This window comes from Lacerta agilis, chromosome 13 (genome assembly GCF_009819535.1).
Source record: "Lacerta agilis isolate rLacAgi1 chromosome 13, rLacAgi1.pri, whole genome shotgun sequence".
NCBI lineage: Eukaryota > Metazoa > Chordata > Lepidosauria > Squamata > Lacertidae > Lacerta > Lacerta agilis.
The window spans coordinates 1691206-1706275 of NC_046324.1; the positions used below are offsets into that span (position 1 = coordinate 1691206).

At 43.3% G+C, this 15070-nt stretch overlaps 1 protein-coding gene across 5 annotated transcripts in view; it reads left to right on the forward strand.

The window, feature by feature from the left end:
* Positions 1–537: 537 nt before the first annotated feature.
* TJP1 (tight junction protein 1) overlaps positions 538–15070 on the forward strand; it is a 257369-nt gene continuing 242836 nt past the window's right edge. For 3 of the 5 annotated variants that reach the window (XM_033166574.1, XM_033166575.1, XM_033166576.1), the window contains exon 1: positions 539–752. In XM_033166574.1, the coding sequence (XP_033022465.1) occupies positions 586–752 (167 nt within the window). In that variant the 5' untranslated portion in view covers positions 539–585. Of the gene's footprint in view, positions 753–15070 lie in introns of all 5 variants that reach the window. The other 2 variants (XM_033166577.1, XM_033166579.1) reach the window with 1 other exon arrangement.

Sequence of the window (15070 nt, forward strand, 5' to 3'; positions counted from 1 at the left end):
ATGTGCCTACATGTGTGAATCAGCACTTCTGCCTCTGAAATGATCCAAAAGCATTGCACTGGAGACCACACCAATATTTTCTTCCTTTCTTTGAGTTTGTGTGTGTGTTGTATCTGGGTTGGCCCATTCCCACGTGCAATCGGGCTAATCATGAGGCGATAGGTACGCACGTGTGAATGAACCCTGGGGGGGGGCGGAACAGGAGCAGGGACCGCAAAGGTGGACAAGAGTGTACGGGCGCGAGTGCGACAGCGGGCGAGGAGGAGGAGAAAAAGGAGCGCCTGTCAGCTGAGGGAGAGAGAAGGAAAGAAAGAAAGAAAGAAAGAAAGAAAGAGAGAGAGAGTGGCAGCAGGAGGAGGAGAAAGGAAGAGGCGAGCGCGAGCTGGGGAGGAGAGAGGGAGCTGCAGGAGGAGGAGGAGGCGAGCGTGAGCCGGTGGGGTGGGGTGGGGTGGGGGCTGCCCAGCGCGAGCGGGAGCGCGAGCGAGCGAGCGAGGGAGCGCGGCAGGAGCAGGAGGAGGAGGCGGAGGAGGGAAGAAGCGCGACGCAGGGACGGCAGATGCCTGGAAATAAAAATTTGATGATTGCATGCAGCGGCTGGAGAGACTCTGTCGGTGGCGGCGGCGGGGACGCAGCAGGGACCGGGGGGGCGACGGCAAAATGAAGTATCAGAAATACCTGACTGTCTTGCAGATGGCCATCGGGGTGACCGCCTCCAACCGGGGCAGCCTCATGCCCTTAAAGAGGAAGCTCTGGTGAGTACCAGGCGCCGCTCTGCGGGTTCTCGGCTGCTGGGGAAGCGGGCGCTGCGCCGGGGATGGGGCGTCCGCCGGCTGCCTGGTGCGCCCCGCTTGGCTTCGGTGCCGGAGATCCATTGCACGCACACACGCGCGACCCTGGGCGAAGGAAGCTCTTCCCGGTGACCTGCTCTTCCACTGCCACGCAGCTCGGCTCCGCGGGGGCCAGGAGTGCTGCATTAATTAAAATACCAACCGTGGCAAATCGGCAGAATCGCCCAGTTTCTTTGCAGTGAAATCCTCCCTCTCTCTCTCTATCTGTCATCTGGATGCTGGAAAGACACCAGCGCACCATGGGGGATTTCCATGAATTATTTGCGGCAAAATGGTCCCCCTTCCCCGCAGAGTCAGACCTTGATGCTGTGCTTAGTAGTTTTTTTCTTCTTCTTTTCTTTGCTTTTTGCAAAAGCAGGTCAGTTTCATCGCCACTCAATGTGTGTGTGCGGGGTGGGGGTGGGGGAAGAGAGGCTTCATTGCCATAACCAATTGGAAGCTGTTTTAGAGTTCAAAAGTGTCATGCTTTGCACTATCAAGCTCCCAATCTATTTCTTTTTTAACTGAGGATGTTGGTTAAATTTGATCTGAGATCATGGATGCTCTTCCAGAGAGATACAGAGGGGGAGTGATAAGGTAGGGCCTTTATGGATTTCAGAATATGGAACATAGTCTTTGATCTGCTTGGTAACAGCATTTTGATTTTAAAAAAAACAAACCCTAGATGAATAAAGTGTGTCTTATCCTTGCCAAATAATTGGTGTTTATGATTGTTCCTGAAAGGGGTGTGTGTGTGAGAGAGAGAGAGAGAGTGTGTGTGTGTGTAATGCATTGTGAGAATTTGACCTTAACTGTTTGATTCAGAATTTTATAGTGCATGTGTGCTTTTCTCTGCTTCCTTCAATGGCTTTTGCTCAGTTTACTAGAGCAATGAGCTCCTCTGTGTGCACACGCACACACAGCATGTTGAGGGGGTAGATTGTTATATTGTAATGATGTACTGTAGGGTGCAAAGATGCATTGCAATAACTGGTGACTTATGAAGGATCAGTTTGACTTCAAGCAGTAGGACATGGGTAGCTTTTAGAAGGAAAAACCTGAAGCAGAATAAAATCTAAAACCTGAAGCAGAATAAAATCTAAAATCAAACTAAATACGCTGACATGGGGGGAAACCAGAGCATAACAGAATTGCCTCAACTATTTGGTTTAACAATATAGCACTACAAGGGGGGGGGGAATGGCAGAACCAAAAACCACTTACTTCTCATATGCAGTTCTTCATCTTTTGTATATGTGATTTTCTTTTTGATGTGCAAAATGAAATGTAGATACATAATGGATGCATCTATCTTTCTCTCTCTTGCCCTCCCTGTCTCTGGCCAACAAAAGAGAGGCATTCATCATAATGTTTAAATTGCATTAACATATTTGAAGCTCCAATCATGTGCACAAGCTTTAAAAGCCACACCTGAGCAGTAACTTGCTCTCATCATGACCCTCGGTCGGTCGCAGTGAGAGTGTAAAATGTCAGAGGGGGAAAGTGCTGATGGCACAGAAGGTAGCTGGAGCATCTTAGAACCACCAGCAAATAGTCTGCTCCTGTTTCCTGCACTTGATATGATTGATTCTCTCTCCATTCAGATAGATTAGCAGAGAAAGAGAATACAGTGGTTACTACTCTGCTCATCTGAAGCCTCGTAGCAAGGAATACTGCCTTGACTATATGTGAAATGCACTTTGCTCACTCTTTCCCATGGCTTGCCCTTTATTCCTCCTGGCAGATATTTTTACAAGCTTGTTCTTTATCAGCTTAGAACCAATGTAGCTGATTTCGGGATCCCAATATAAATACCATAATATCTAAGGAATATGCAAACACCTTGTATGCCTTTTCTAAAGAACTTCATATAGCATATCAACTTATCATAACTTAACTTGAAAAACCATTGCCAAGCCTTTTATGTTGCAGTAAAGAAGAGCTGAAACTTTTATTTAAAAATCTGTTGTTTGCAGGGATTCCTGTGGTCATGTTCTCATTTGTCTGGGATACATAAAATGATAATTTAGCTCACTCTCAGCAGAATCATCTCTCTTCATTTTGCTGATAGTGCATGTGAGTCACTGAGGTGTGTACAGATGCTAATGATAAAACATTATTTGTCAGGAACAAAACTGAGCATTAAATAGGTTCTATTTTTATACTGTTTTGTGTGCTCTCTTTTAAGTACTCTCAGATCATTGTACAACCTTGCTGTAGAAGTTGGGAAAAAATCATTTATAGCTCCCAGCTATCAGGCATGAGTGTATTGTACGTAAGTTTCTCAATGATTGTTATGAAGGATCAAAACAAGGTTGCGCTGTGAGTGTGAAGTCTAATGGACACTTACAGACAAATTTGTTGCTAGGCTGCAGGACATGCTTAAGTTCTTTCTGTCATTATGTTTGCCTTGTGGCTTTAACATCCTTTGACATGACTATGTTTTATAAGTCCCAGTTACAGGTAGGTAGCCGTGTTGGTCTGCCATAGTCAAAACAAAATAAAAAATAAAAAATTCCTTCCAGAAGTGTGCATGCACACGAAAGCTCATTCCAAGAACAAACTTAGTTGGTCTCTAAGGTGCTACTGGAAGGAATTTTTTTATTTTGCTTTGACTATGTTTTATAAGAGCACCCTTAAGCTGAATGACAGCACAACATAAAGACCAAAAGTAAGCAGATGTTCTTTTAAAACAGATTAGCTGTGTTTTTGCCAAAGGTAAGAATTCATCAGCATAAAAATTCTGGTCTTTGATTAAATAAATTTTATTATGTTATTATTATTATTATTTAATTTTTTAATTAGTATTAGAATGATGTGTGGTTTTCATGTACACCTGGAGACCATAGTTTGGATGAAGGTGCTGTTGAGAAAATTACAAAATAATAAATGAACAAAAACTGACCTAAGAAATGTTTTCTGCCTACTTAGTAACAAGAAAAGTATACATTTGACGATGTTACATTGGAAGTGCAGGTCACAACCCTTTTAAACAAACAAACAAACAAAAAATGCACTGCATGTGAAATGAGTCAATCTGATTTTTAATTAGATATTTCAGCTTTTATGAATTCAAGTATCATGCTTTGTGAAAAAAAGAATGAAAATCAGGTGTTACATATTCTGGTTTGCTCTCAGGTCTGTAACGTCTGTGATATATGTTACATACAGTTACTGCAAGCAAAATAGATCGTTTATTAAAAAATGGTTTAAAATACTCTTTATCTTTTGCTGGGGGAGATAATCCACCTGAATCCCACTGAATGAAAAAATGCAAAGGTAGTAGGGACTGTTTGCTTCCTTCATGGAACATCTGCCACTCTAATTTCTTCCACAATAAAAGGTCTTGTCCTATGGAGCATTAAAAGCACAGCTTCATTACTATATGGCTTGTTTTTGTTTGTTTCTCGTGTTTCATCATCACACAGTGTTGGAGAATTTAATTTCTAGGAGCTAATTCAATTTCTAGGGCTGCAAGTGTCAAAACAGTGGGCTGTACAAGAGCCATTTAGAGTCATTAAGAAAATGAATGGGGTGGTCTCAAGATCGATACTTGGGGACAGTCATCCAGATCACCCAAATCACTCTCCTGCTTGGCACCAGTTTAGCAGAGAGGCACTAAGTGACTAAATTCTAACATGATAAGATCTTCCAGCCACGTTAGTTGTCATGCAGCACCGACCTGCCAACCAGTGTAAATTCGAAAGGAAAGGGTTGCCCCACACTGACTTTAACAGTTTCCAGCCCCATAGAAGTTGCCATACACGCTGGTACAAATTCCAATAACATTAGCTTAGGTGTTTAAATATTGAACAGCACCACAGGGAAGAACTGTAGCTCAATGGTCAGGCCTGCCCAGGTAAGGCTGGAAGAAATCCCAGAGTTGTTGCCTGTCAGTGTAGGCCACCCTGAGCAACGTGGGCCAATGGTCTGACTTGGTGTAAGGCTCTGGGTTCCTAAGGGTTTGTTACATGAATTGCTTTAAATGATAGAGCAGCCTTTCCCAACCTGGTGCTCCCCAAATGTTGGACTGCCGTTGGCCCATAGTCAGGCATGATGGGAGCTGAAGCCCAAAACATCTGGAAGGCACCAGATTGGGGGAAGTTGGTTTAGAAGCTTAGTGGGTTAAAAACCCTATGCATGTAGGGTTTATGTAGGGATGTTGCCAACTAAGTTCTACTCAGAGTAGACCCATGAAAATTACAGAACCTAAATTAGTCAGATCTATTAATAGATCTTTCCTTCCTTGGTGGTTTTTAAGCAGAGGTCAGATGGCCACCTGTCATGGATGCTTTAGCTGAGATTCCTGCATTGCAGGGGGTTGGACCTTGGGGTCCCTTCCAGCTCTACAGTTCTATTATTCTAATGGCTGTACTCTGAGTAGGAATAGCATGGGATACAGCCCACTGACTTGCCTTTCCCGTGCAGCCAGCTGGAGAGGCTCTGCTAGATGTCCCTCTACTAGATGAGGTGTTGCTGGTGGAAACAAGGAACAAGACCTTCTTCATAGCAATGCCCAGGGTGTGGAACTCGCTGTCCTGAGATACTGGGTCTTCAGTCACCAGTCCCAAGTTTTGGGGACTTGCCTCCCTGTGCTATTTTAGAAGAGAAGAAGAAGAGTTTGGATTTGATATCCCGCTTTATCACTACCCGAAGGAGTCTCAAAGCGGCTAACATTCTCCTTTCCCTTCCTCTGTGAGGTGAGTGGGGCTGAGAGACTTCAGAGAAGTGTGACTAGCCCAAGGTCACCCAGCAGCTGCATGTGGAGGAGTGCAGACGCGAACTCGGTTCCCCAGATTATGAGACTACCGCTCTTAACCACTACACCACACTGGCTTAGCTTGTTCAGTCAGAGATGGTTAAGTCCAGTTGATGAATTGTGTGTGGGGTGTGTGTGTGTGTGTTCTCTTGTTAATGAAATACCCATTCTAAATTACTACATTGAATCTGAAACTACATGTTAAGGACAAGACATATTACCCCAAATGCAAGACATCATGTGAAAGTCTATGGAATATTTGGGGGCTCTACATCTTTCTTCTCTCTCATATGAGGCAGCTGAGAAATGGATGAGGGAGAAGTTTCAGGATAGCAAGAAAGGAGTGCCAATGAGGGAACCGGTGGTTTTAAACAATAGCAGAGGTTTGACAAGAGCAAGCTAAGATGGGAGACACTGAGAAAAAGAGGTGGTTTAAAACAAGGTTTCAATATAGCAAAAAGAATTGGGAAGGGTTCTGTTGTGTTAGCTTTTGGTGTTAGTTTCTGTTTTGTCCCCATCTCTGCCATTTCTCCTTCCTGGTTAAAACACCTTTTAAAAAAGACAACAGCCTTCCTTTCCCAATCCATTCAGACCTCTCTCAGGACTTTTGTCCTCAGTGTCTTTCCTCCCCCGAGTGCCTATGCCATGGCTGCTGCTGTTGTGCAATCTGCCTTCTGGTTTGTTCCCCGCCCTGACTTCTGATGAGGCCTCACAAATCCTCCCATTGGGGGTGCATGACGACAGCCTTGCCTTTTTCTGTATATAGGAATATACATGAATAGGAAGCTGCTTTGAGTGCTTTCTGCTGAAGAGGGAAGGTTTCTTTTTAAAATAAATAAATAAATAAATAAGCAAGCAATCCTGTAAATAGATAAAAGTATGTGTAAACAAAGTGATACAGAATAACTTCTGCCAATGTGTAGGCTAAAGAACTCTCCTGTGTGAGAGAAAATGGGAATTAATTTGTCCTGGAGTGCTGTTTGTGGATGCAATTCTGATATTTAACAAGTTGACTGACTACCAACTATTAATTCTTGGCATTCATGATTCTCATATGTTATTTCTATGGAGGATAAGTTGTTCCATGTAGCAACATATGCTTGTGGTTTCTCAATTTTTTGTGTGGAGCAGTTCATAATATGTGTCAAGGGAGAATGTACAACTGTTTTTGGCAGGGGTGGCAATCTTGTTTCTGTAAAGGGCCACATTCTCTCAGATTAATTTCCTGGGGTCCATATGCTGCAGGTGGGCAGGGCTTGAGCACAAAGTGTTTGGGACTGAAGCCACAATTGAGTAGGGCACCTTCCTCCCCCTCGCATGCCCTTCTTCATTCTGTTTCCCCTTCTCTTTGTCAGCCACCATCTACCTCTGCTTCTTCCTTTCTTTTACACCACTATTCATAAAAAGGTACCAGAGCGGTTTACAAAAATTGTATGCAAAATCATACAAAATAACCATATCAAAAATGTTAAAATCAGAAATGAGGTAACTGTTATGGAAATATGTTTTCTTAATTGCCCGTAGAAACCGGAAAGAATGGAAAAACCCGCAGTGGGCTTAAAAGTTTAAAGACACTTGCTCCGTCTCTAATGGTAGGGTGTTCCACAAGACTGGGCTGATGACACTGAAGGCTTGGGTTCTTGTTGTAGGCAAATGAGCCTCACCAACTCGGGGAATGACCAGCAACACTCCTGCAGATGATCTCAGTGACTGAGCTGAGATAGAAGGGTTCAGGCGATCCCTGAGGTCCCCAGGATCTGAGTGGTTCAGGGCTTTGTAACAAACAAGAACATTGAACCTGGCTCGGCAGCAGCAGATAAGGAGTCGCACATAGTTGGCCGGATGCCTCCTTCAGCAGTCTGGCTACCTCCTTCTGCACCAGCTGGAGCTTCCAAACTAGGCCCAAGGGCAGCCCCACAGAGAGTGCACTGCAGTAACCCAGCCTCAAGGTTACCAGCACATGGACTACATATATGGAAACATATTCCACATGTTTGAAATGTGTTCTGATGTGGCATATAATATAATATAAACCAGGTCTGCACATCTTACATCTCACCCAGTTAAAAGTAGAGTTGTAGAATAACAGAGTTGGAAGGGGACCTCAAAGGTCATTCAACTCAACCACTTGTCAATGCAGGAAATCAATTTCTACAAGATCCCATATAGGTGGCTATCTTGCTTCTGAGGCAGGGAAGGAAGGATTAGCTCAGGGAGGGGAACTTCCTTCAGCCCAGGGCCACATTCTGTCATGGGCAACATTCCCGGTGCTGCATGTCAGCGTGGACAAAGTCAGTGGCAAAAGTAGGTGGAGCAAAGAATGTGACTTTTTGTGTGCAGCAGGTTACATTCCAGGTTACAAAGCACACATCATACACACGAGTACTTCTGAATACCATCTACTGGGGTCAAACAGCAGAAGTAACCTTCAGGCCCTGCTTGCAGGCACCCTGGCAAGCAGCTTGCATCCTCTGCCTCTGAAGACAGAGCGTCTAGCTAGCATGGCTAACAGCCACTGAGGTCTCTCCTGCTCACACTGCCAGATGAAGTGAGGTGGGTCACTGCTAGGGACAAGGCCTTTTGGATAGTGGCTCCCTGATTATGGAATAGCCTTCCCAGGCAGGTTTTCCTGGCACTGTGTTTTCAGTGCTTGGTGAAGACATTTCTATTTATCCATGCTTTTTAAATAACTTAGGTTTTACAGTCTCGGCCTTTCCATTACTTACTTGGTGTTTAATTGTGCATTGCTGTTGTTGTTTTTAATAAATGTTATAGTTTTTACTGTTTTATAGACTTACATTCAGACTTACATTCTAAAAAGACATGTCACAAAATGAAAATGGCATCTTCAGTGAGAAGGTTCCAGCAGCAGATGGACTGGAAGTGCCCTTCTTTGTCTTCTGAGACCTGGAGAGCTACAACTGATCAGAACAGACAAAATTGGGCTAGGTATATTCTTGGTCTGATTTGCTATGCGACAGCTTCATTAGCGGAGTCTGACATGGCATAAGGCAGCTTCCTAGTATAGGCTGCGGGCAGGAACTCTTGGGAAATGAGGTCAGAAAGACAGTGCTTCATGCTGAGGAAGAGCTTTAAAGGGTGAGGGGCAGCAGAAAGGGTTAGGGTGTGCACAGAACTCAAGTTCTGCAGGCCCGGATTCTAATTTTGATTGCTTTGTTTTAAAGGTTTTTAAAAAGAAAATGGAGAAGCAGATAAGAGAGGAGTGTGGGACCTGGAGTGTCCTCCAGGTGTTGCTGGACTCTCACCCTGCTTGACCATTGGCCATATTGGTTGGAGATGATGGGAGAGTCCAGTAACATCTGTAGAGACACAGGCTCCCCACCCCTGACATGTAGAAACAGCAGGACAGGACAGATCGTTACTTCTGTTACTGAACAGTTTGGAAAGTGCATGATTATCCCTTTGATTTTGTGGAGCTTAACTCCTATTGAATATGTTAAAATTGCTGTTAGCTAAGAGAAGATTCATGCATAGAATCTAAATGCTCGCTCTCTCTTTAGGTCTTTCACACTTATGCCAAGAGGATTGTAAACCTCTTTTGGCAAAAATCCATGAATGAATAGTGCTAGTGTCCACTTTGGGAATATGAGAAGTTGAAAAGGAGATGTTTGCTGACAAGCAGACCAGACAAAGTCCCATACCAGGCACCTGGTTCTTCTCTGATTTAGCTCTGTCCCTCCCTGATGGATGCATGTGTATTGCTGATGTGAACTGAAGTGCAGCAGGATCTGGAGGGCCCAACTCTGGCATAGTGAAAAAGCAGCCACTGAAAGAGAGCACCCCTGAAAAATAAGGATAAAACTTTATGTACCCAATGACTCCAGTCCTCAAAAGCTTGTGCCCTGATAGATTTCAGTACCTGTTGTATTTGCGGAAAGATTATGTTGCTATTGACCCCTGTGTCAGTATATCATCATAGTTTACACTGGAAATGTTTGCAGACCCACCACTTCTCTCTAACCTGTGTTGTTAGTAATTATTTTAATGAATATCACAATGTTCTCTTCATAGTAATTAAAATGAATGAATATAAATATGGAAACTGTTCTTTGGTCAATCAGCTGGAAAGGGATCAGCTCCTTCTCCTCCTTGTGCGTGTTGGTGAGATGTTCAGCTGAGTCCTACTGACCTCATCACTTTTGCTTTAGCATTAAAAAGACCTGGCATTTGATGTGACGTTATTTGGGAGAGCATGCTGGATGGGGGGGGGGGAGTGGGGATACAACCAGGGAGATGAAATAAAGAGAAAGACCCTAGCTCAGAGCTGAGTAACAAACTCTCAGTAGCTGTGTCTGGGAAATGATAGAAGTAATCATGCTGCAAGCACCAAACCCACCATGTTAACTCTTGGCTGTGTATATTCAAAATATATGGTTGCTGCTTGTTGGACCAGAATGGAATTAATGTCCTTGCTATAAATCTTACTGAGGTTGTATGCCTGATATTGCATAAGATGAAGGTGTGATGAATATTGTTGAACAGTGTTATGCATGTCGTGCAGATGCCCTGACAACTTCTGTAGAAATGCAGAAAAGGCACAGAATTGGCTGGAATCCAGTTTTGGCACCCAATATATATGGGGAAGGGAACAGAAAGGGCATTTTGGGGCAGAGGAAACAGAAAACTTTGCCCCACAATAAAAAGGTAAAGGTAAAGGACCCCTGTCCGTTAGGTCCAGTCACAGACAACTCTGGGATTGTGGCGCTCATCTTGCTTTACTGGCCGAGGGAGCCAGCGTACAGCTTCTGGGTCATGTGGCCAGCATGACTAAGTCGCTTCTGGCGAAGCCAGAGCAGCACACGGACACACCGTTTACCTTCCCACCGGAGTGGTACCTATTTATCTACTTGCACTGGTGTGCTTTCGAACTGCTAGGTTGGCAGGAGCTGGGACTGAACAACGGGAACTCACCCCATCGCGGGGATTCAAACCGCTGACCTTCAGCAAGCCCAAGAGGCTCAGTGGTTTAGTGCTACCCGCGTCCCCACATTAGATTACAGTAATAACTATTTCACATTAATGCTTCCATCTAAAACATACTGTTGTGCTCTCCCTACTTCTCTAGGCAGTGAGAATTTATCAGTGGGTTGGACATACTGTACCTTAGTTTGGTTTCCATTGGAAGGAGGTCACTGAAGGATTATTGGTTTTTTGTAATATTTGTGTCTATTTTCAAATAGGCAAGTAGAGCAGAGGTGGAGGCACCACTTCCTTCCTTATGTTAGATGGGAGCCTCACAAAGTGGTTTGCATAAAACCATAAGCATCAATTAAAACTCTGTGATAAAGCAACAAAGGCAAAACTACAAGGGGGAAAGCTTTTTGAAAGTTAATTTGTCCTCCCCTTTGGGCAAGGTGGATCCTGAGGAGACCTGTGATGGCACAGTTGACAGAGGGAGAGGCCACATGAGCTGAAACTCTGGGAGCAAGATGTTCGGCAGCTTTCCAGGTATTTGAAATTTCAATTCTGCTCCTGTAGCCAAATCCACTGTCCTGGATCAGATCTCCAGAGAGAAGCAACTTCCCAAACAGCAGAAGCAGCTTAATTGTACAGTGCAATTTAAAAGTGCATATTAACAACTTTGCTTCGTATAGTGTGAATCCAATAGAAAACAGTTTCTTCTTTTCCATACCTTTATGAGCAAAGTTATTGTGAGATGTGATTGCTCTCATTTCCTCCTCATTGCAGGATCTGTTAATTGCCTGTTCTGAAAACAGGTATTTTTGATATGCTCATTGAAAATAGTCTATGTCAACGATTGTTTGTTTGCTTTTGAACATCTGATTTGTCTAATTAATGTTGTATCTTACATTATCATTTTGCTGTTAGTTTAACCGGTTTGTCAATAGTTGATTTGTAAGAAGGCTTGGGAAAGTAATGAGTGTTTCACTTAAATAAGGAGGGTAGCAGCTTTACATTGTGTACAATAGCTTATAATTGTCACAGGGGCAGGAGATGTCAACAAAGAAGAGTTTTTTCATGGCTTTTCTAAAACCATGAGTTGGAGGATAAGGCTATGAATGGCAACTAGCCATGATGGCTCGGCTTTGCTTCCACGGTCAGAGGCAGTAATGCTTCTGAATACCAGTTGCTGGAAGCCAAAGGAGAGGTCCTGATTTTAGATGCCACAGACATCTTGTTGGCCACTGATGCTGATCCAGCTGGCTCTTCTTATGGTCCTAAGTTGGCTAGTAAAGTATAGCATCCGGCACTAGTATACAATTAACCTATGAAATTCATAGTCGCAAGGTGTGGGGAAGACTGCTGGCTTAAATGTTTTTTTTTTTTTTATAAGATTTTATTGTTTTCTATTAAGACAAAGGGAGAACATAACATAAACAACAACATTCACAATATAAAAATACAAAATACAATACATAAACACAACACAAAAACATAATCAAACAATCACAATAAAAAGAAACATATATAAACCTTTAAACTAACATTTATCCTCTTACTTTTCTTGTTACTATCTTCTCTATTTTGAGGGACTTCCCCCATTCCCTCCACTGTCTTCAAAATCATATATATCTTCAAGGTAGCTTTGTATCTTGTTCTATTCACATTAACTCAATTTTTAATACACTTTACTTTGCTTAATCATATCTTAACTTTAACACCAAATCTTAACACAATTCCTAACAATTAAATTTTTCACACAAAAATATCTTACCAACAATTTTATCTAACATATATCTACTAAAGCCGCTAGGCTTAAATGTTTTTAACAGGTGAGACACATTCTTCCAGCATCTAGAGGCAAAGTGTATCTGACTACCAGTTGCTAGAGGGCAGTGAGAGAGAACTACTGGTACCCTTGTGTCCTGCTTGTGGTCTTCCCCAAGGCATTTGGTGGCCACTGTGAGAAAAGGTACCAGATCTAATGGAACTCGCTTTGTGTTCTTATGATCTAGTTCTTGTGCAAGATGGCATCTGGAGACGTCTAGGTGACTCTGGCTGACCATGGAATGAACTGACATGACCTCTTGTTGGCCTTAGATGTCCTAGTAGAGCACAAAAGGCTTGTGAGTCATCTTTTAGCTCTTGAACTAAATGTAGGGTCAGAAGGTTTGCTTGCTTGTTTGTTTCAAGGGTTTTTACCCAACTCTCCCTTAACATCAGTGCTCAGCAAAATGTTGCTTGGCAGCAGCAGAACATTGAATGCCTATTAATATGCATTTGGCAAAGGAGGGAGTTACAGCAGTACATTGTTGCAGGGTGCTGATTTGAGGATTACCCCTTAGGAAGGCATTTCTTGTTTTCAGTAGAGCAACAATAAAACATTTTGGGCACTTGGAGAATAGCTTCCCCTTTGACTCCCCCCCCCTTTCCCCATTAATATGGTCTTGTAATGCTCATGATGGCATTAAGAAGGTAACTTTCATATGCAGGTCATACCAGTAGAAGACACGTAGAGTGTCTCCAGCAGTGGCTAAGAATAGTTAGAGTAGAGGCAAGTGTAAAAGAGGTCAGCAGGCATCTCAGTCATTTCCTTTTCTCTTGCCAAAGGTTTGTAGGCAGCCTGGCCATGAGGTTGCACCAATTTGCTGTTTATACATGAAGAGGGAACTTTGAGTTCTTGTGAGGTTTCTGACCATGTGGAACTGGAAAGAGATTCCAGGGTACATAGGATGAGGCCACCACCTTGCTAAAGCTGTGCAGGTCTGGGTCTGGTCTGAGTCTGGATGGGTGCCTGGCAGGGAACCCCCGAGTGGGCCACCTTGAGTTCTATAATGGAAGGAAGGCAGAATATAAATATAGCAAAATAAGTACATGAATGCAGCTCTGTCCCCTCCTCCCGCTCAACTTGTGTATGAAACAAGTGCTTAGAAATCAGGTCTAAAAAACTGATTAAAAATACAGTTTTGTTTATTTGTTTTTGCCTACACAACATAATAATTAATGTGACTTTTGCTATCTTGCTGCAGCAATCTCACTGCAATCAGAAGGTTAACATAAATCTAAAAATGGAATAATTTGCTCATTTATAAATTTCCTCCAATGAAGGCAAGAAGAGGTTAAGGTTTTTCTAAAAAAACAAAAAATAAAACACTGAATTAATTCCTCTCAAGATGCCATTAAAATTATTTGGCTCAAAGAGGCAGTAAATCTTGGCTTCGACAATAAATGTTTGGTGATGAATGCCTGTGCAAAATGCTTCAGTGTTGAATGGAACCTCATGTAGGTTTGGTGAAGCCACCCAGGCAAAAATCAGGACGCAAGAAGAGCCATGCTGGATCAGACCAAAGGCTTGTCTAGGCCAGCATCCTGTTCTCACAGTAGCTATCTAGATACATGCAGGAAGCCTACAAACTGGACCTGAGCAATCTCCCCACTACTGATTCCCCACAATTGGTATTTAGAAGTTACATGCAGCCATCATAGCTACTAGCCATCCATAACCCTGTCCTCCATGAATTTTTCCAATTCCCTTTGAGAGTCAAAAGCCTTCATTGAAACTTAAGAAATTGCTTTATATTAAGTCATCCCATCTAACCTCTTGTCTGCTGTCTCTGGCAGTCGGTCTCTGTGGAATCAGTCACAGAAAGGTCTTTGGCCTTACCAGCTGTAGTAGTAGTAGTAGTAGTAGTAATAATAATAATAATAATAATAATAATAATAATAATAATTTTACTATTTATATGCCGCCCATCTGGCTGGGCCTCCCCAGCCAATCTGGGCAGCTCCCAACAGAATATTTCAAATACAGTGGTACCTCGGGTTACATACGCTTCAGGTTACAGACTCCACTAACCCAGAAATAATGCTTCAGGTTAAGAACTTTGCTTCAGGATAAGAACAGAAATTGTGCTCTGGCGGCACAGCGGCAGCAGGAGGTCCCATCAGCTAAAGTGGTGCTTCAGGTTAAGAACAGTTTCACGTTAAGAACGGACCTCCGGAACGAATTAAGTACATAACCAGAGGTACCACTGTACGATAAAACATCAAAAATTAAAAACTTCCCTAAACAGGGCTGCCTTCAGATGTCTTCTAAAAGTCAAATAGTTGTTCATTTCCTTGGTATCTGATGGGAGGGTGTTCCACAGGGTGGGCGCCATTACTGAGTAGGCCCTCTGTGTGGTTCCCTATAACCTCATTTCTCGCAGGGAGGGAACCGACAGAAGGCCCTTGGCGCTGGACCTCAGTGTCTGGGCTGGACGATCGGGGTGGAGATGCTCCTTCAGTTATACTGGGCTGAGGCCGTTTAGGGCTTTAAAGGTCAGCAACAACACTTTGAATTGTGCTCGGAAATGTGCTGGGAACCAATGTAGGTCTTTCAGTACCGGTGTTATGTGTCTCAGCAGCTGCTCCCAATCACCAGTCCAGCTGCCACATTCTGGATTAGTTGTAGTTTCCGGGTCACCTTCAAAGGTAGCCCCATGTAGAGCACATTGCAGTAGTCCAAGCAGGATATAACCAGAGCATGCACCACTCTGGCGAGACAGTCCGCGGGCATGGA